Source organism: Rhipicephalus microplus, chromosome 3 (genome assembly GCF_043290135.1).
Source record: "Rhipicephalus microplus isolate Deutch F79 chromosome 3, USDA_Rmic, whole genome shotgun sequence".
NCBI lineage: Eukaryota > Metazoa > Arthropoda > Arachnida > Ixodida > Ixodidae > Rhipicephalus > Rhipicephalus microplus.
The window spans coordinates 209,483,101-209,504,614 of record NC_134702.1 but is presented as its reverse complement, the minus strand read 5'-3'; the positions used below and the strand labels follow the sequence as shown (position 1 = coordinate 209,504,614).

Here is a 21,514-nt window from a genome sequence, read left to right as displayed (position 1 = left end):
CGCTCTCCTCCGCTCACAGCGGATGAAAATGTGTTGCCACTATTTCGATCTCTCCGTTTGACAGTCGTCTGCTCTGGATCGAGAGGATTCAACGTCAAATCTGTCCGCATTGGTCAAATTGGTGGGACTAGGAAGCAGGCAGCCGGCTTAAAAGCCATGTGTTTTATACTCAGCGACAACTTTTCTTGGCACTGAAGGGAAAGCTACGAAGGTGGAGCGTCTGCACATGTAGCACTACGCGAAGTAGTCCATTTTGGTGCGCGTCTTGTAAGGCTGTCGAAATTGGCGGGGGCGCACCATCAGCGTTTCATGTAGACGCAGACTCCGCTTAGCGTTTGAGGTGCACGTAAAAAAGCGAGACTTTCTTACGTGTTCAAAAATGCGAAGTCGCAACAGATAAATTAAAAGAAATACGAATATTTACTGGTATCAGCTGTGTCGTGTCTCAAATAGCTCCTGGTAGAAAATCAAAGTGGAACAAGTGTGCTGCATAAGCATAGGAGTCGAAAGTGTGCATGAGGATTCCGCGAGTGTAACTCCGGCTGTGTGTATGCGACGTGTCCGCTGCTGTGCTTGATTAAACTAATCACGTGACTATTCTGTCTGTGGAGCAGTGGTATTTTGTCCTCGCACGTGAATCTAGCTTCAACGGCGAAACGCGCTTTTCGCAGAGGCTCCTGGTGTCTAGACCAATCGGTAGCACAATACTGTGGCAACGATTCATCGGCGGACGGTGTCCATTCCAGGAACGCTTCTGATAGCTCGTCTGAAGAGTTGCGTGGCATGTAGTAAAGAAATTTTTACTAATAACTGCGCGCGTGCCGCCAGAACGTCTGTCACGTCTATGTCTGGACGTTAAGATCTAATTTTCTGTGCTTCGAATCCGCAGAAAAACACGTAAATAGTGGGAACGCATCAACACTTTTCCTCTAATATCCATTATGTATGGATTATAATACAGAAGAGCTCTTTCGTAATTCCTTTCATCAGCTCGTACATCCGTGTTTATAATCGCTGTGGCTGTAAAATCCCCTGAACCCCCCCCCCCCCCTCCGCCCCCATTTTCGAACTCTGGGTTGCTAGGGTCCGAATTGACAACTCTTGCATGCTTTCTTTTTAAATATCATCTCATGTATAAAAGCATGCCTCCTGGTTGGAGCAGCCACAATTTGGTTTTAATACGCGGAGTTATATTGAGGCCATCGCTGGCGGCTCTCGTGTCGGAAGGTCTGAAGTGGCTATGCCTCGCTACGCGCTTTCCAGGGTCAATAGCTGACGGTTTAAATGAAAAAGTTACAGCATTGCTGGAAAGGCGAAGCAATGAACGCGATAGCAACGAATTGAAAGGTAACGTGCAGAATTGAAACCAGATCGAAACATTACCCGCGTTCCTCACACACAAAATGTGCTCACAGGTATGGCTGCACGCGAATAAGCGTCTCATTTGTTACTTTGCTTTTCGAAAAGTTAATTCGAACGCGAAAACTTGACATGATCACTCACACACGCACACACCCATGCATCAAACACACACAGCGCCCACTTCCAACTGATTTATTCATAGCTCGAAGGCTTGAATATATACAGGACACATTGTGCGCACACACACCATAGAAGGCCAACAGCATACATTATCAAACGTACAGTTAATCAATGTCATAGCCTCAGAGCGATAAACTTAAGTTCGCTTGGTAACAACGAAATTGAAGGGGCGTTTACACAGTGATATTTATTTTTTTCAATGAAAAAGGCCTCGAACACTTCACGTGCAGTTTTACTTGCGCTTCTGCCTAGAATCTTCGTCTCAGAAAATCGTGCGTCACAACCACACGAGATGACATGCGCAACCAGGTGCACATACTTGTCATCTTTTTTTGTTAATTTTTGGGCGTGTTCCCTTAATCGGTCATTAATACACCGTTCGGTTTGGCCAATGTTCACTTTTCCGCAGGATAAGGGTATGGAGTACACAACCCCCATGGAACACTTAACAAAGGCCCTCTCATGTTTTTTCTGGCAGCAGCGCTTCTTCCTATCGCACACATGCTGGTACAGTCTTCTGATTTTTTCTGGTGCGGAAAACACCATCGGTACGCCGTGCCTGGTCGCGACTTTCTTGAGGTTGTGCGAGACCTTATGGATATATGGCATAACTAGTGGCCTGGGTAGCAGGGCTGGGTAGCAGTCATCGCTTCCCGTGTTCCACGTTTAAACTTCTGCAGAAGTGGTTCAGCAACAGCCGTAATGACCGATCGAGGGAACCCAGCGGCATCTAGTCGGCTCACCTGATTGAGGAAACTAGGTTTCATGCTGTGTGGGCACGACCTCTTTAGCGCTGATTCCAAGCAAAGAGACGCAACGCCCCTCTTCACAATCTTTGAGTGGGCAGAATCGTACGGCAACAGCTGCTTCTCAACACGAGGATGATAAGACCAGCAAAGATGCTGATCGTTCCACATGAGGCTTAAGTCTAAAAACTGCAGACAAGCTTTTTGAGGCAATTCGACAGTAAAGGAAAGCCCTCGTCCTAGTCTTATAAAAATGTTTAAAATAAAATCAGAGGATGTAAGGTGACCCTGTAACTGAAGTAACTCGCTGGCTATCTCGAGGCATAATGAGACTGCTCGTGAACTTTCTGGGCTACTAAGCTCTGCTTCGTGTTTAGATAACTGACAGCACAAAAGCTTCGACAACTAGAGTGATCAGTGTCCCTTTAGCCAGCGTTCTTTTGAGTTATGGGATTTTGGCAATATTGGATCTGAAACATACAATTTGTTGGTTTCAAATATGCTCTTAGCAATGAAACTGATACCAATACGTTGTATTTTTATACCAAATAATAAGGCTTGACGTCATTCGTGAGAAGCATTAGCGACAGGGTTGTAATTTCCAAGGTTCACGCACTCGCAAGAACTTGCTGCATGCGCGGTGTTCAATATTCGCGACTTGGGTGATTAGAGACCCCTGAAACATCTCTTGTATGCTGGTGCATGTATAGATGGAATCAGACTTGTCTAGAGCGCCCAGCCGGCCGCTACAGCTGGCGTTTTCTTCAGAAATATGTAAAGAGAGATGCCGTAATGCTACAAACATAGCCGTGCCGCTTTTTAGGTTCTTGTGCTGTAATGTAAGCATCAACAGAAGCTTGTAGCTAACGTGAGATAGAAGCCGCAGCTACTAACAGTGTTGACAAGCATGCGCTCCGCTGCTCTAGACCAGTGTGATTCTATCTATACAGCACGAACGGCAGGTATGAATGGATCTGTGAAACGGGGCGACCATGGCTTGGCCGCCGTTCGATCAAGGCTCAGTGCCGCTCTAGAAACTGAAGCACTTTTCGCACAGTCTGTTCGCATTGATAGTACAAGGTAGAAGGGTATACCAGTTGTAAATAGTGGGTGCACCAGCTATCACACCCCTAAAGTCGAAGTTAATAACAATGCCCCTCCCCCTCGCATTTCTAGCTCCTTCCTGTCCCTTGGACACAGGCGATGCATTCCTCTCTGCTTGAGTAAGGATCGATTAGAGGCCTGGTGGATGGGTATAATGTTATCGCATCCGGCTTCAGTGCAAAAGAGATAGGTCGGCTCTTCATATCTCTGCTTTAGCCATGTTGTCGCCCCTGCACACGCGCTTTTACTCTGTGTGTAAGACATCATGGGCCCCGGAATCTTATCGATTGGGACATTGCACAAAACATGGCGGCCAGTGGCTTAGCCGGGGGGGGGGGGGGGGGGGGGCACATCGAGATTATGCACCTCCCCAATCTCCGAAGTTGTTTTGGCCATGGCATATGTAGCGCCAAATGACCTTTTGCCTGCCCTCTCCCCTCCCCCCGCTTCAGATTGAGGTGCAACCCCCCTCCCAACTTTTAAAAATTTTTGGCTACACTCCTGGCAATAGCAAAAACCAGTCCAGAATGTCTATATAATTGCTATCTCATTAAAAACAATATGAATCTTGCCTTCGAGTAGTCGTAGGCGTATATGTAAGGTTAAAAAAAAAAGGAAGAGCCAAACTCTTATAGACAGAACGCCCTAGCCATATAAAATATTGCTGCGAAAGAAAAATGAAGTTTGTTAAATTGTGTAGCTTCAGCACAGAGATGAGTGCTGTAGAAGGCTGGATTTCTGAGACTATAGCTGAATGACGTCATATTACGCCAAGCAGCCTAATCAGTTGTGGAGAAGAACAACCTTGTTTTATTCTTGAAGTGATCTTAGGGAAATGCTCTTGGGACTGTGTGAGTCTCTAGCATTGTACGTCACATCGTTTGTCTACCACGTCTGCTGATAGCCACATAGGTGTATTTATATTGGTATTTCATGAAGTACAATTTTATTCAACCAATATTCTGTTTATTTGCTACGGAAATAATCACTGAACAAGTTTTTTCAGAATGCTCAACAGCATGACGCTATTATTTTTGCATCATCTACTGAAATATGGAGTGCTTCTAGGATGATTGGCTCTATGAAAACTGCTATGAATATCAATATTTGTAGCTCATCACAATAGCCTCAGAATCATTTTTCATGTCCTTCAATGTGAATGTAACTTGCTTCTTCTCCAAGATTTGAAATTAGCTGCTCTGAAAATCGCTCCAAACCGGAAGACCTCGGTGGCATCACTGTGAATACCAATGCCCCTGTATATTCGGAACTAAACCTGTTTATATAAGAGGGAAAAACAGTGCGAAATTCAGACACAAATTGAAGACGGCATGGGGACACCGCTGATTTAAAACTATTTTTTCACATGTGGGCTCATACAGTGGGACGCCGATAATGCAACTTTCACGGGACCACACAAAACTGTCATATGATCCGAGGGTCGTATAATCGAAAAACTGAGAATACAGGCAGTGACACTCAGTCTTTCACACACACACAAAAAAAGAAAAACGGGTACAGACCACTGAATAAGCCCACGACACGACGTTGTGCTTCTCCAAGGAGGGCAAATTTAAAATATTCTTGCCAGTGGCTGTATTACTTTGTTGAAGTAGGTGCAAGCGAATCTTTATTCTCAACTTTAAAAAAAATGAACACTTCTGATAAATTAAGTCCAAAAATTGCCTGCACATGGAAATGAAACTGAAACTGCATTGCCAACAGCCTCCCGTCAGAAGTATTAGGCATAGTTTCATCACCATCCATAATTCATCACGAGATCACGAGGTTTTTACGATGCGTATCATGCTCGACTTCATGAATGCCTTTGTGCTTGACTGAGCTGTGCACATTGTAATTTGTTTCCTTGTAAAGTGCAGCTAGTGATTCCCCACTGTTATAATGAACGTTGACATCAAGTAAACGTTATTTTGCACGGTCAAAATAGCTGCATTGTGCCCTTTCGCGTGCTAAAGCTTGTGACGGCAAAGGCCTCAAACCATGCCAAGAGATGAGCTGTACGTTGACCAGGAAATGTTTCTGCTGATGGAAAATATGAAAATATCAGGACATCAGAAATGAGCTTTTCAGCCAGCTGACGTTACTCTGTTTTGCTCTCGTGAGTACAGTAGAATCTCAATGATACGAATTTGAAGGGAGCATGCAAAATATTCGTATCATTCCGAATTCATGTCAACCAAAAACAAGGTAAAGCTGATATTGAAGATGAACAAGAACTTTATTGGCCACTACCCGTATATGCTCGTCTAAGGGCCGCACCTTTACTTGGAGAGCAAAGTTTCGGAAAAAAAAAATTCAAAAAGTCTCGCCATAAAGGTGCACTTAGTTCGATTGCAGCCAGATGGCGCTGCCAGTTTTGTAACTTCCGCAGTTGTGACGGTGACTGACCTCCGGGTGATGGACGGAATGGCACCGTTTTTACTTTGTGTGACTTATCGTTCGCATCGAGTCAATACATTTTCGTCGAATTGGTGCTTTGAGCCAATCGTTCGCGTCGAGTCAATACATTTTCGTCGAATTGGTGCTTTGAGCCAATGCAGGTGGGAGAAGATGGGCCGGCATTTGAGGTCGTTCACTGCAGGATTTCAACTGCAAGTGATTGAATATGCCGAGGAGCACGGCAAGCGTGAAGCTGGATGCAAGTACAATGCGGATGAGAAGCACATGCGATATTGGATGAAGTAGAAAAATGCCCTCGCTGCTACCAAGCAGAGTCAGAAAGCCTTTCGTGAAAAGAAGTGCAAATATCCAAAACTGGAAGGAGAACTTTTCAAATATGTCATGGATACTCGAAGACACGGCTACGCTGTATAGACTGATATGATACACGAGAAAGCCCTAAGCATTGCTTGCCACATGGAAATCCCTCAGGCGCAATTCAAGGCAAGTCGAAGAGGGCTACGTGGTTTATGAACCGCAACCAGTTCTCCATCCGCTGCCGAATGACGATTTGTCAAAAGCCTCCAAGCGAGTACACAAGTAAGGTGACAAAATTTTATTGCTTCGTGAATGGTCTTCTGAGGAGCACGAATATAACCTCTCCGAAATTAGCAATGCGCATCAGACTCCTGTGTGGTTCGATGTGCCAGAGAGCACTACAGTGGACTTAAAAGGCCCAAAAAGTGTGACTGAGCTCACGGCAGGCGCAGAACGTCAAAGGTGCACTGTGATGCTGTGGGTGAAGGCAGACGGGAGGAAACTACCGACGTACATTGTGTTCAAGAGGAAGGCTCTCCCGAAAAAGAAGTTTCCCCATTGCATCATTGTGCATGCCCAAGAAAAGGATTGGATGTGCGAGGAATTTGTCGTGGACTGAGTGAAGACTGCCTGGGGCAAACAGACCTGGAGGCCTGGTACAGCGAAAGCCCTCCTTGTCCTGGACAGCTTTAGGGGCCACTTGACGGATCGCATCGAGAACAGACTCTCCTCGGCTCATACAGATTTGGTTGTTATTCCTGGAGGACTGACGAGTGTGCTGCAGCCGCTCGACGTATGCATTAACCATCCATTTAAAGCGGAATTTTGTCGCTGTTATTCGGAATAGATGGCTGGGGGCAATCATGAGAAGACGCTAATGGGACGGCTGAAGCTTGCATCACTGCATTAAGTTTGTGAGTGGATTTTAAGTGCGTGGCGTACTGTGTCATTCGAAGTAGTCGCCAAAAGCTTCAATGTAACCGGAATTTCCAACTGCATGAGCGGCACTGAGGATGATCATCTCTGCGAAGATGCCGACGCCAAGGCGAGTGCTTCCGTTAACAAAGACCATGATAGTGAAATAGAATCTTAATAAAAACATTCCTGGCTAGTCATTTGTGACTCTTTCACTCTGCAATTGTTGTGGAAATGGTACAGACCTTTGATGAGCTGTCATCAGCATGATTCGTGTAAGCGTCGCACCAAGCAGTAATTTCGGAAAAAAGTGCGGGCCTTACACGAATATATAGTTGAAAAAGGTCCACGCTTTAATTTTTTAAACTTTTTTTGCCTCCAAATCTCTCACTAAAATGCCGCGGTTTCCTCACTCATGCTACTGGTGTGGCGGGTTGACACTTGACATCAAAGAGATCGAAAGTGGCCAAACTCATTGTGAAACCCGCAGGTCGGGGGATCGAATCCCGGCTGTGGTTACTGCATTTCCGATGGAGGCGGAAATGTTGTAGGCCCGTGTGCTCAGATTTAGGTGCACGTTAAAGAACCGCAGGTGGTCAAAATTTCCGAAGCCCTTCACTACGGCGTCTCTCATAATCATATGGTGGTTTTGGGACGTTAAACCCCACATATCAATCAATCAATCAAACTCATCGGAAATTCACTGGCATCGCTGCATTAGCGGCCGTAAAACCGCCCCGCGAAGTCGACACAAAAGAAATCAGTCCTAGAGAATTCAAGCGAAAATGCCAGAGCGGCTGCAAAACCATGCTCGCGCCTGTCGAAAATGTTCACAATCGTTCTGCCTCTCGTACATGCCACCGCCGCCATTGCCGCTTCAAATTTCATTACATTTTGCACGTTTGAAGTTCGTACCGAACTCTAGTTATCCATGCAAAGCATTGAAAAAAAAAAAACAGTTTATCCCTTTACGAACATTGTTTCGGAAAGTACGCCAGCAGTAACGACACGAGCGGACATTGGCGGCGATGGATTCAGCCGCCAGTGCTAAAGCAAGACACGTTAAGGCATGCCGACTCCCTGCTTCTGTACCTTCTTTCACTTCCGGTGTTTTCAGCGATCGTAATTCAAACCAAGCTCTCCATGAACGCAACCTTGTCAAGGCCGTGAGCTTTGACGTGCTGCACGAATAGTTCGCGATAGTGCTGACGCGATCTGCCGTCAACGCCTTGACACCATGTTAAATTAGCGGCACGGTTGTTTACATCACGTGATTTGGGAGCAAGAGCAAATGGTGTAGCCAAAGCCGTGAAACAAAAAGGCGATACGCTATCGCGTGGCGAAAAAATTCGTCTCGAACCGTTTTTTTTGCCTTGGCCTCGCGCCGTGTTTTTCCGGCCACTAAAGCCAGGTAAATTACAGCGTGTTTTGCCGCATTCGCTCTCTTCGAGGCCAAAAGTGAACGGGCCTTCCTCCCGCAGACAAACTGTGTTGTCAATCGCCCATTCATAGCGGTCAATCGCCCATTCATATTATCCGCACCGGGTGGGGAAACCATTCGTACAACACCGAATCATGGCGTATTTTCTATAATTTAGTCTTTCCAAAACAACCGTAAAATTCGTATCATGGCGAAATTTGCATCAGCCGTAATGTTATCATTGAGATTCTACTGTGTTTCATGTTTTGCCCTCATGAGTACAGAGAAACCTTGTTAGTACGTACGCGCTTTAATAATGGTTAAAACGCAGTTGAGACGAATCCCCGATCGAGTCTCATATAACTAATGTATTCGCTATTACGGCGGGGACACTGCGAGTAATCATTGGGAAAAAAAACAAAGGCGAGGTGGCGACCACTGACAAATGTGCTATTATGACTTGTTGTCAACGAAAACTCTTATCACACTAAGCATTGCCGGTTATCTGCTCGGGCACGTATGTGGTGCAGCGTCGCTTCAAGCCTTCTGCACGCATTTAGTTTGCGACTACCTGAATGGGCTGGGCTACCGATTGCTACCGCTTCGCTGTGCGGGATCATGTTAAAGCGCATACCACTTAACTAAAATGTAAGCAGCTCGCTGTCGTGGAGTTTAACGTTGCGGGTCGCGGGCACCGAGAAAACCAGAAAGCTGAGTGGGCGTGAATGCCCACTTAGCTTCAGGCTATGTGGATCAACAGTCACATTGTGCGCAAAGTAAGCGAAGCCCTGCGCGCAACTGGCCATGCAGTAAACCATTTGGCTCTCTGCGACCATGTCGTGTTTCAAAAAAAAAATACAAAAATACTGGGTCGGTTTTCACTTAGAAGCAGACCGCGGAACAACTATATCGCGGACAGCCGATTGTGTACGTTCTGTTGCTGTGCCACGCTGCGTATCCCAGATTCCGCAGTAGTTTCGAAATGCTCCTTGGCGTCGCCACCACATGCTATCGGGCGGTTGTGCGAGGGTCAGAATCTTTCCTGAACTTGGGCAAAAAGCAATTACCTTAAAGTGGGCACTTTAGGCAGTAGTTCCTTTGACACTGAATTTATTCCTTTGTTGGCGGCAATGGCGCATATCAGGAGATGCAAATTTGTTGCTAGGGGTTAATACGTTGTACGTTTAGTTCGTAGTTATGCCGCCGTCCCCGGCAGCTATGTATTGACGGGGTTTCACTGTATTTAGTCAACGTTCGATGCGAGTAATAGTGCGTTTTTTATTTCGGACGGAATCGGAAAGTCGTAGTGAAGTGCGGGACAGGCGTAAAACTGCCTCGTATAACCAAAGTTTTTGATACATTATCTCTATGGGGATTTTGCCGGGACCAAACCGATTGGTCGTAAAAAGTGGGTCCTCGTGAAACTGGAGGACGTATAATCGAAGTTTGACTACATATATGCCTAGACAGCAAAAAAAAAAAGAAAAAGAAGAAATAACGTGATATGATGCCCCTATCCCCTGTCTATATGCGTCACTGTATTCTTCATATTGTATCTGTCTGAATTGTGTGTTGTTTTTTCCTCTTATGAGCATGAACGAACTCGCTCAAGCCGCTAGCCTATTAAACCAGTGTACACAGCAAGCTTTTTGGTCTAAAGTGAATTCTGATAGTTTGAGGGCGAATCAAATCTTGTTCTAATTCTTACAGGGTAAATAACAGAAAATATGTCTCTGTGGCCCTAAGGTATGTAATGTGGTCCTGAAGTATTCATTGTGTAGTGGTTTGACTTGACTTTGGTCAAGTTCACTGCATCAGTGTTCGGCTTTATTGCCGTGTACCGGAAGCAGCCAGGCATTTGAGAAATTGCCTTGTTCCATGTGGCGCTAGCTGCTAAACGGTATTCATGGTTCAAGCTTCCGAGTTTCTCTTATTGCAACCTCATAATGTAACAAACAGGCTCTGCAGCACTGAGACTTGTGTGTGCAGGTGGCAGCGCGCACCTTGGGTGACCTGGTGCGCAAGCTGGGCGAGCGGGTTCTGCCCGAAATCGTGCCCATCCTGGAGCAAGGCCTGGACTCTGATCTGCCCGACCAACGCCAGGGCGTATGCGTTGGGCTGAGCGAAATCCTGGCCTCAACGTCCCGTGACATGGTTCTCACCTTCCTTGACAGCCTCGTGCCCACCGTCAGGTACTTCCACGGAATGGCCTACGTTTGGCTAGATGTACATGTTGGGCAGCACAGATTGAGCAGATGAATGGAAGAGGAGGTTTGGCTAGCTGTAACTGCATTTACTCGCATAACAGGCGCACTTTTTTTCCCGGAAAATCCAGCACCAAGTTTGGGGTGAGCCTATTACACGGGATAGAATTTTTGAGAATTTGATTTCCGCCTTCAGCATATACAGCTGATAATGGGAATCACTAAAGTCAAGAATATCTGCAGCGGACTAACCCAAAATCTGTTGAGCATGCAGTCTCGTGTGTCTGAGAACTAGGGCATGCGATGGGGTGTGCTTACAAGCATTGATATTATTCAAATTTTTACTGGAGTTACACGTTCTTATAACAAACTTCCATATAAGGAATTTCTCAATATAACGAATTTTTGTTCCCTGCCGTTGCTCCATGGAAGCACATGTATTTCCGACCTCTATGCAACAAAGTAAAAATGAGAGACAACCTTGATATAACAAGAGTGCTCGCGACTGCCATCGAAAAGCATTCAGCGTTGATTAGGCCTATCTTACAGTCCAGCATGTTGTCGCGGGAAATTTGTACAAGACAACGTCGAGATTGGGTGTAGAAAAGATCGCACTCAAGCACTGCTCTAAATGTAGGTATACGCTGTGTAGGTTCGCGGTGGGAAAAACAAACGCAACAAAAGTCCGCCAGGTTGTGCAAGTATGTGTAGTGGCAGCAAAGGTGCAAAGTCTCGTCAGAAAGCCGAAAAGCTTGTAAATTCGCGGACGAGGTAGCAAACATCATAACGGCGATGTTTTCCCCACAGGAAACTTAAAGTGTAGTAGATGAAAACACGATCGCACGTTTCGTGCGGAGTGCCCGCGGCCCAAACCACGCCGACACATTACTTCGACGCAGGCACCTTCCCTTCTTTCTTTCTCGGAGAACCCACGCAGCTGGCGCAGTGCTGCCACCATCTTTTTTCTTTTCTTTACCCTCGCACCAGTTAACCTAACAGGGCGTGCGTCGAATTGCAACCGTGCAAATACAGTACAGAATTACTTATCACGGCCCACTTTAGGGTGCACCTATTATGCACGGAAATAAAAAAAATCTGGTTTCTCGCGACCAAACGGGGGGCACACCTATTATGGGAGTAAATATGGTAGTTACTGAGACCTAATATGATTACTTACAGCAGTTTTATGGTGTAATGAGATTGTGTACGGGCTATGCTGCTGAGCTGAAGGTGATGAGTGATCCCAGTCATTGGAGGCACATATCAGTATAATATAATTACAGATAAACATGCTCTCATCTATTGCAGGTACATTTTGTGCTCTAAAGAATGTCTTCCTCTGTCCAGCTGATTCCTGGTGTAGTGTCCTTTCACAGCGCTACAGTGAAATCTTGGTAGAACAAACACCACATTAACGAACTTTTCAGATTAATCAACTCTTAAAGAATCCTGCACCAACTGCTAATAGTTTCAATGTGAAATTATTTCACTACGTACTTCAGAATACCTAACTTTTCAGAATAACAAACGTTGACTTAGTTCCGTGTTATATTAACAACGCCTCAGTACTACGAACTCATGTTCTGAAATTCGTCGCTACCACTGGAGCGGTACCAAAGCGGACGACACAGCGAACATGCAGCAAACGAACGCATTGCTTCTCGGAAGACGCATGACGGTGCGGAGGAAAAAAAGAACGAAAGGACGATTATTTTCTTTCTTTTTATAGAAACGCCGATGCTGCAGACAGCTGCAGGTTCACAAGAGCGGAGGTGAGGGAACACGAGGGGCAAGGTCAGTGGGCGGAGGGCAGAGTGGTAGTTGTGGAGCAGAGCAGGAAGCATGGGTGCGGAAAACCTAAGACAGCAAGGGAACAGGAAACGAAACGTGAGGAATTTCCTTTTTTTGGCTCGTTCTTTTCTTTGGAAGAGTAGATGACCATAGAGTTTCCTAATATTAGGAAACTCTATGGCGATGACAGCGGCGACGTTTCGGGATTTTTTTGTCTTTGTCATTTGTGAATGTGATCTAGGAGGCCAAAGGGATATAGGTGTTCTCTGAGGAGGCCTTGTCACTCATGTTTATCTCTTTTGGGTGATTACTTATCGCGTCCGCAAGGCAAGTCGGTGTTTGCACTGCGGTGCTACTATAACGAGTTCATCTCTGCTTGCGACGAAGAAGCAGAAGCAGTTTTCCCTAAGAAGAAAGTGGTAAATGTGGATGAGCTGGAGGCTTTCGCGCTACTAAGTTTGTGCTGCACGTGTCAAAAAAAATAAATGAAAAAAGTCACAGACTTCTTTAATAAACGTGCATTTTTTGTGTTCACTTGCGGATTTGTTTTTTATCGTAAAAAATGAGTTCAAGAACCCATTGTTGTAAAGGTAAGTGGTAAGTCATTTTGGTCAGTGGAAAATAAGTATTTATGGTTAATTTTTATGCTTTCACTATAATGGCCTTTCAAAATAACAAATTGCCACGGTCCCCCAAACTTCGTTATACCGTGATGTTACTGTACACCAGAATGGAACATAAGACACTATATTCAATGCGTGCTTGCAGGAGAGCCCTGTGCGATCCCCTGAAGGAGGTTCGCGTAGCCGCAGCGAAGACGTTTGACAACCTGCACTCGACCGTTGGCTCCAGGGCCCTGGACGACATTCTGTCACCATTGCTCATGCAGCTGGTGAGATTACTCTTGGATTATCCCCTTCTGAACCAGTGATCCATCCATAAGCTTAGATGTCTTGAACTGCCAATCTTTTTCCACTCTGTTCAAATGTCTGATAACTAGGCTTGTGCGAATGTTTGACTGTTTGGAATATTCCAACGAATAATTCAGTGTTCAAATTCGCTTCAAATCGAATTTGTATAATTGAAAATCTTGAATTATTCAGAGCGAACCAATACATACATATTAGTCCGCATGTGACACCCTGTAAAGGTGGTTTCGGTGCAGTGAAGCAGTGCGCAGGCATGAAAGCACCTATCCAAGTGAATTTTAATTTGCTTGATCCCCTCTGTCAAAGTGGTTTCTCTGCAGTGAAGTGATGCTAAGCCATGAAAATGCATATCCAAAGAAAATTTGCACTGCCGCGAAGCTCCACTTCAAAGTTAAATAATGGGCTTCTGCGAATAGTGAATTTTAGGCTTGTGGTGAATTTGAAGTAAATATTGACTTTGGTTGAATAACTTCGAACCAAATTCACATACAGTTGAACCCGGCTACAACCAACGCCGCTTCAACGAAATTCTAGGTACAAGGAAAAATTCGCGGTTCCCAGTCAGCAGTCCATAGGAGTCAATGCATAAATATTGTCTTACAACGAATACTTTTTCTTCTGCCGTCCCGCTTCAATGAAATTTCACGATGCGATTCGAGGCTTAGATATTTATTGTTATAGAGTAAACCGAACGTTTAACATTTTGATGCATTTTCAGAACCTGAAAATTCGTCGCCGAAGTCTAAAACATGCGTTGGCACCACCTGAAACCACCGCTGTTCGGCAAGCATGGGTGTCACTATTGCTCGATAGCGATGGCAACAAGATTGCCCTGCTTTGCCGAAAAGAGGGCAGTCTCATTGCCATCGCTATCGAAAAATGGCAGTGCCCATGCTTGCTGAACTGTGGTAGTTTCTGGTGGTGTCAACGTGTGTTTTAGACTTTGTCGACGTATTTTCAGTTTCTGAAAATACATCAAAATGTTAAAAATTGCGCTTACTGTATAGCCACAAACGATTTGAAGCTGAAGCTTTGTGGCTTACTTCATGGTTTCCTTCGTGTAGCTGCTAGGTGCATCTTTGGAACAATGCCTTTTCCGATTCCAATGCTTATCATTTTTTTCGTGCTTGGCCAGTGTGGTAAGTAATCAGAGCAGCTGTTCGTCCGCATTATCAACAAAATCAACTAGCAGCGAGTGATGGTTGATAAGAATGGGATAAAATAAGGCAAAAGTCACCGCTTCACGATACCCTGCTGCCATCTCGGCGTTTTGATGGCAGACGGCTGCTGGTGTTGACGTGTTAATGCAATTGTTTGGTTCGTTCACGAAAGCAATTGTAGTCATTGTTTCAGCGTGCTTTTCACCATGACCTCGCTATGCATGAGTGAGAATCGCGTCGTGACGCGGCTGGGATAGAATAAAAAGCAGCTGACACTTTTTTGAATTTTGAGAATAAACGTTCCTTTGTTTTGCTTGTTCAGATCGGCTATATTTTTTTTATTTCACTACAACGAAATTTTCGCTTTAATAAAATTTTTTCCGCACCCCTTCAGTTTCGTTGTAGTGGGGTTCGACAGTAGCATATATGACATATATAGAATGAATGACATACAAAAAATGGGAACATTTATTATGACATAACTAACCTGCACAATATTTTTTGAAAATTGAAATAGGGCGTTTGAGCAAATGCTTTTTTTTCTCATTCTAAGAATTTCAAAACAATTTCAAGTAGTAGCAGGATTGCAGGATTTGACTTTCGGCAAGATGCGAGTCGTAACCCGTAAAATATGTAACATTTTAAAATTTATTATGCTTAGAGCATAAAAGCCATCATTCTTTCAGCTTGATAAAATGAATTGATTTTAGAGTAACATTGAAATATAAAGGGGCTCTGCTACACTTTAGGTAGCCGTGGAATGAATTCACTAAATAAGTGTATTGCTTCATGAATTCACCTCCACAAAAATTTTCAGAATCTGTCTAGTATGAGCGGAGTTGCAAAAATTTCTCGCACGCTGCAAGTGCAATTTCTCTTCTCGTGCCGACGAAAGCTCTGGAAGCTAAGCAAGGAGGGTTAGCACGGGGAAAAAAAATATGTCATGCGTGCTTTCTGAGCTTGTGGAATCATTTGCCAAGAGAAGAGAGCAATTTTTTAGCTGATTTTGAGAATTAATTGCAAATCGCAGGCCGCATGCTGTGCTATAATATTTGGCTCGCGTGTTGTAGGTAGCCTCGACTACCAATTGGCAGCACTTTCTGACAATGCTCAAAAAGTGTTGCAGGGCCAATTTATATTTGAAGGGGAGCTTCGTGGCAGAGCGGATTTTCTCTGCATAGGTGCTCTCACGATTTAACAATCCTACATTGCAGTGAAGCCACATTTACAAACAGTACCTTCAAATTAATATGCATTTATTTGTTCCTCGCAAATAATTCGAAATTTACAATAATTTCAAATTTGAATCAAAGCGAATTTAAATACAGAGCAGGAAAAAACCTGGCCCTTTTTTTTTTTTTTTCGTGCAATGTGAAGTCATAGTTCTATTTCTTCATTCAAAAAGTGTGAAAATAGCCTGTGGCACCACCTGGTGGCAGGAACTTCAATTAACTGAGCTTCCCTGTCACTGGACCCTAAACTAGTGTGTGGTCAGCAATTTTCCTGTTAGTATTGAAACATTGTTTGCTTCTTTACAGTAAAAAATATACCCCATAAAAATGCACTGTAGGCCTGCATTAGTAGCATGCATTCAAGTGGTGCTGCCTTCGCATGCCGTAATCATTGTATGCTGGTCAGCGCGTCTTGAGCAACTTTTCTGTATGGTCGTAAGGCCGTGCGCGCAGTTTGCGGGTCACTAAAGCTTTGGAGTGATATGCTTTTTCTATTTACAATTTATCTCAGAAATAATTTGTACTGCTAGTCGGCATAGCCGTGCATATGTGCAGTGAAGTTTTCGGTGACTTGGCTTGGCTCGTGTGTCGAGAGAGTAATCACGATGGGACAAGCCATCCACGACACAGGCGCAACAACCGTGGGCGCAGGTGCACAGAGCGCGAGTATAAATACAGAGGAGGGCAGATGGAACTAGCACCAATATGATTTGTTTAGTACTTGTATTCTGCACCTCTGCTCACATCTAAGTTAACAAAACTCCTGTTAAATGGAACATATTTTCCTGGTACTGTCAGGTTTCATCTAACGAGAGTCTACTGTACTTTGTAACATGCTGTGTCTTGAAATGCTATAGCCAAAGCTTGTTGCTGGCTGTCTGAGTTCATCGTAACCAAAGTCATCAAGTTAAACAGGCAAGTGCTGTCCACCACTTCAGATCAGTCAAATTTAATTTATGTCGAGAGACATGAAACTGAAGAAAATTTTCAAATGAAGTGGGATCTATAAGTAGCCGAGTTCATGTGATCTAGGTTCTACAGTTTGTAATTTTTTCAAGAAACTCTGTACTTCAGCTTTCCAAAGACAGCAGCGTTGACGATAATCTGGCTGGATGGCTAACTGTGTTCAATTAAAATCTATGACAGCACTTGTTCGTCTCTTTTGGCACACATAACCATATCTCACGAGGCATACTTGAATGACAGTGTAGCAAGAGCTAATTAAGGACACAGAAGATAACACAAGCTTTTCATATGTGACGCCATTATTTCCTGTGCTCGTGCTCTTCACACAATCCAGGTTTTTCAGGACGCGAGCCTGCATTTACGACACTAGTTCACTTTTATGGTTGTGACCATCACCAGCATCCTCAACTTTAATGTTGCTTCAGTCTTGCATCTGTTATCTTGGTGGCCCTTGCGCCTGTGTTAATGCAGCAAAAACTCATTCCAGGGCCACGCTGACACTGAACTGGCCGAGAACACCTTGGACGGCCTGCGGCAAGTGATGGCAATCAAGAGCCGAGTTGTGCTGCCCTACCTTATACCACAGGTAAACTTTTATTGCTCCGGGGCTTATTTAGGTCTTTTCTTTTCAGTTGCTGTCTTTTAGGTTACCTTTTGCGTTAAAATGACGAAGTCAACGAATGCAAGAGATGTCACCATACTATTTGACCGAAAATAATCATTGAAACTGCACTAACAAAGTGAGTTGCTCACTTGGGCAATTTTTAGTGTGCCTAATGTTGTTTAGATTAGAAGGATTTCGTAGTCATGTTTTTTTCAAGGGTGAGACAGCTGCGCATATTGTGCATTTTTGATATGTTTTCGTTTTCTTGCGCCAAACTGCTCCAAGAGCATAAAAATTGTGAAAATTGCGTGGAACTGCTCCAAAATAGCCTCAAAAGCAGGAATTTTGATGCCAAAGTCAGCTTCAGGGTGGAAAAAAGACTGAATGAGAGTGAACTAGAATGAGCTGAGTTGACTGCATGATTTTACGAGCAGCACCAGGAATACCAAGAAAATAAGACGAGCCCAAGCGTGTTTTTTACTTTGCACGGTGACGCCATGATCTCCTCTGTACTGTTGTAAATATGCATGACTTCGCGAAAATATGCAGCCGCGTATCGAGCGCGCTGCTGCTTCTAGCTTGACTGTGTATTCTGGCACCACTTTCTCTTAGCGAAAACCACCAAGTTAGCCACCCTAACCGAGTGACATGCGTTGCGCGGTTGACTTTCAAGTTTTTAGGGCAAAGCTCCATATGCCGCAGGTCGTATGTTATGTGTAGTCGTAGTAGCCGGTTTCATTGCTTTGCATGTCAATAAAAATGGTGTCACAGCATATCCACGGAGTGAATGATGATAAGTGGGGCAAAGCGTTTGTCAGTCCGTCTGTGCTTTGGTGCGTTCGTCCGTGCATCCGTACGTCTGTCCGCTTTGCCTTACTCATCATCATTTACCTCATGGATATGCAGTGATTTTTTTTGTTGTGTGTAGCTCATTCCTTTGGCCGCTGCGGTTGTCATGTCAGCGCTGCTGAGTGTGGTCACTTACGTGCCCACGCTTGCTGTGAGCGAGGTCCTTGTTGCATAAACGTGAAGTGATCCTGCTGCACGCGAAGCATTTCCTGCACATTCTGGCACGTGGTTTCTCAAACTGGGTTCTGTGAGTGACAGAATACGTGCAACACGCTCCTGGTTTGCTTCCATTAGCAACTAATTTATTTATACAAGTGAGTTTTCATTGCATTTTCAAAAGCCATCGCACGCCTTATCTGCACATCAGTGTCAGCAGGTGGCGAGAGACCCACTTGGTAGCAGCATGGTAGCAAGACAAACTTGTACGATTTGTGAGCGCGTGGTGACAGAACATACATTCAAATCAGTTTAAAGGATATTAACAAGCACCTCGGCACTTTATTCATGACTCATGACGCATCAGCAATCGCGTGGCTTTCATAAACGGTGGTTTGCACTGCTCCATTTTTGTAATTGAAACTCGCAACGAGGGCTTTAAGAAGCGTCGCTGTGTGCCGGCGCTAGGCTACATGAGGTTTTAGGCTTAGGTTTATGTCTAAATGGTGTGACGGTCGGTGGCCGTTCCGTAGTGTGAGTGGCATACCTTCTTTTTATCTTTTTCTTCAACAATCCGGTCTCTGTGTGGGGTGGTTCGTTTGAGTGCGGAGCCTTACGCAATTTGCGGAGCGGCGCAGGTTGCAATTGCGAGGAGTTCTACATGAACGCTGCTAGAACCGGCCAACGTAGGCAGTATTAATAACGCCTGGTTGTGGTTATCACCCAGTACCATAATCGCTTATCACTCCGTGCCATACGCACGCGCTTTATGAGATAGTCAATTTGGCGAGGCGTTTTGGCTCCCGCGCTACACTATTGAAAACGGGCAAGCGCAAGGTGGCTACAAACAGCGATGCAGCAGACTTTTGTTGTCTGTTAAAAGCTTGTAGTGCACTGAGGAAAGGGGAGAACGTTATGCCAACTGGGCAGCTGAGCAGATAGAGAAATAGACATACTAAAGTCAATGCTGTTATATGCTAAATCTTGACACTGTTCTTAAGCAAAGGCCCATAGTTACGTAACTACGATTCTTGTGGAATCGCAATTTTTCAAATTTATTCTGAGGGTGATTTGTTTTTTTTTTTTCAGATGTTTCCGTAGAACCTAGTTTTTAGAACTTTTTTTTATCATTTCTTATGTTTGTACAAATGGTAGTGCAGTTCATACCTGGTGATAATTTTTTCAACAACTTTCTTTAAAGTCTGTTTCGGTGTTATGTTTATTGTAAGCCTATTAAATTAATAATATGCACTTGGGCCCCCATGTTGCTGAAAATTTTTCAAGCTCCTAGGATAACATAATAAATGCCGCTAACTGCTCTTAAGCAAAGTTCATCTGCTCTAAAATTGGAATTTCACTGCTCTAAAAATGGCTCCTAATTCAATCTCAGCAGTCTCACCCCTGTTTTCTCAAACACTCATACATAGACATACATGTCAAAACAACGAACAGGTACAAAAATTAGATGCAGAAACGCAAGGCTAGCTGTGGTTTACTTGTATTTTGCTCAACTCAACTATTAAAACAGCCCCATTCATAAATTCTGCATCAGTGAGAACATGTGCTGCTCTACACTATTCAAGGAAAAGCCAAAGTCAGTGAGAAGTAACTGTGATAAGTTGAAGCATTTCCTTTTATTACCTTTTGTCATCGGAGAATATTCATGCGTACTGTGCTGTTTCACTGACTTTATAAGGTGAATAGCTTGATGCAAGTCTTTGGAAGGACCACTGTGGCAGGCATTGTGGCGAGCTTTTCCGAGTGTCACTTGGAAGAACCTTATCTATGGGAAAGAAAGGAAAAAGGAAGCTCTTGCATGCCTCGATTATAGCGTGCATGCTGAAGAATTCAGTTGGTCGAAGCCGGTACACGTTCATCGATTTCACGGTAGCCATCACGTAACCTTTGGGGACAGAGAATTACAGAACAGCAATCGCGGTAACTGCACACAATAGGCTGATGTGCACAGTGACGAGAGATCATAGAAGAATGGGCATGATGGCAAGCTTCTCCGTCTGCACGGAGCCCTGCTAATCACAGCACTTGCTCTCTGAAGTTCGTGAAGCAAAGGCCCCTTACTTTAAGTGAAGCTAACTTGAGAGGCATTTTGCGCTGCCCGTTGATTGGCATATGAAGTGTTCAATGTAGTGAAAGATTTTCCTGTGCACTGACCGTTGTTGCATTCGAAAATCGTTCAATATAAGGTCTCATTCAATTTATCTAGGAAGGGGAGGTCGCATCTCATCTATGTAAACATAACATTAGGAACATCTAGTCACAAGAATATATGGGGGAGAGAGAAAGAAGAGGAAGAAACAGAAAAGAGGAAGAAAGAGAGAGGGACGACCACTAAATGAAGCCGCTAGCTTCGAAGTTGGCTGGAGAGTCACCCTGTGAAGAAGAGGCCGAATCGGTCTTGTAATGCAGGGCCAGTTTTTAGTTTTAATACTAAGAACATTAGATAGAAAAGTGGCTCGAGAATCTGTTTATTCGTAAAACATGCGCTCATAATGGGACTATGCTGCAGTCACAATTATAGAAGTCACACCACACATCAAATTTCTCACATAGAAAACTTTCATGGACCTGCATTAGAATACGGAGCTGCAGTGTGGGATTCCTTTACTGAGTTCAATATAAAAAAAAAAAAACTTGAAATGGTCCAAAGAAAGTTTGTCCGATTTGTGTTTAATTGTTATAGTTGGCACACATCACCTTCACTTCTTCCAATTAAAGCGGAGCTCAAAAAACTACAGGACAGAACAATGGAGAGGCTGAAGCTTTTACAAAATTGGAATCAATGGAACAGTGCACATTACACAAACAAGTAAATGTGCTGTGTGCTGATATCATTCAAAGAAAGTTGTAGATTATGTAAACGCAGACACATTCAGGTATTCTTTTTTTTTCCCGAGAACTACCCGTAAGTGGAATTGCCTATCACCCGATATTGTAGAGTGTCCAACAGTTGATTTATTTCTACATGCTCTGAACAACCGCTAACACATTGTTTTTTTTTTTTTGTATAGTCATGCACCCAGAGTTATGCAATGCTTCCCTTTTTATCAGTATGTTTCAGTCAGCAAAAGTATGCTATTGTTGGAGCTTTCTCATATTTTTGCAAGTTGCAACAAAAGTGTTGAATTGTGTGCTTTTTTTTGTATTGTACATTATGCTT

At 44.1% G+C, this 21,514-nt stretch overlaps 1 protein-coding gene across 1 annotated transcript in view; it reads left to right on the top strand.

Annotated features, from left to right (window-relative positions):
* LOC142804118 (stalled ribosome sensor GCN1-like) overlaps positions 1-21,514 on the top strand; it is a 344,986-nt gene that overhangs the window by 272,494 nt on the left and 50,978 nt on the right. The window contains exons 42-44 of the mRNA XM_075890700.1: positions 10,435-10,637; positions 13,209-13,332; positions 17,215-17,313. Of these exons, the coding sequence (XP_075746815.1) occupies positions 10,435-10,637; positions 13,209-13,332; positions 17,215-17,313 (426 nt within the window). The remainder of the gene's footprint in view (positions 1-10,434; positions 10,638-13,208; positions 13,333-17,214; positions 17,314-21,514) is intronic.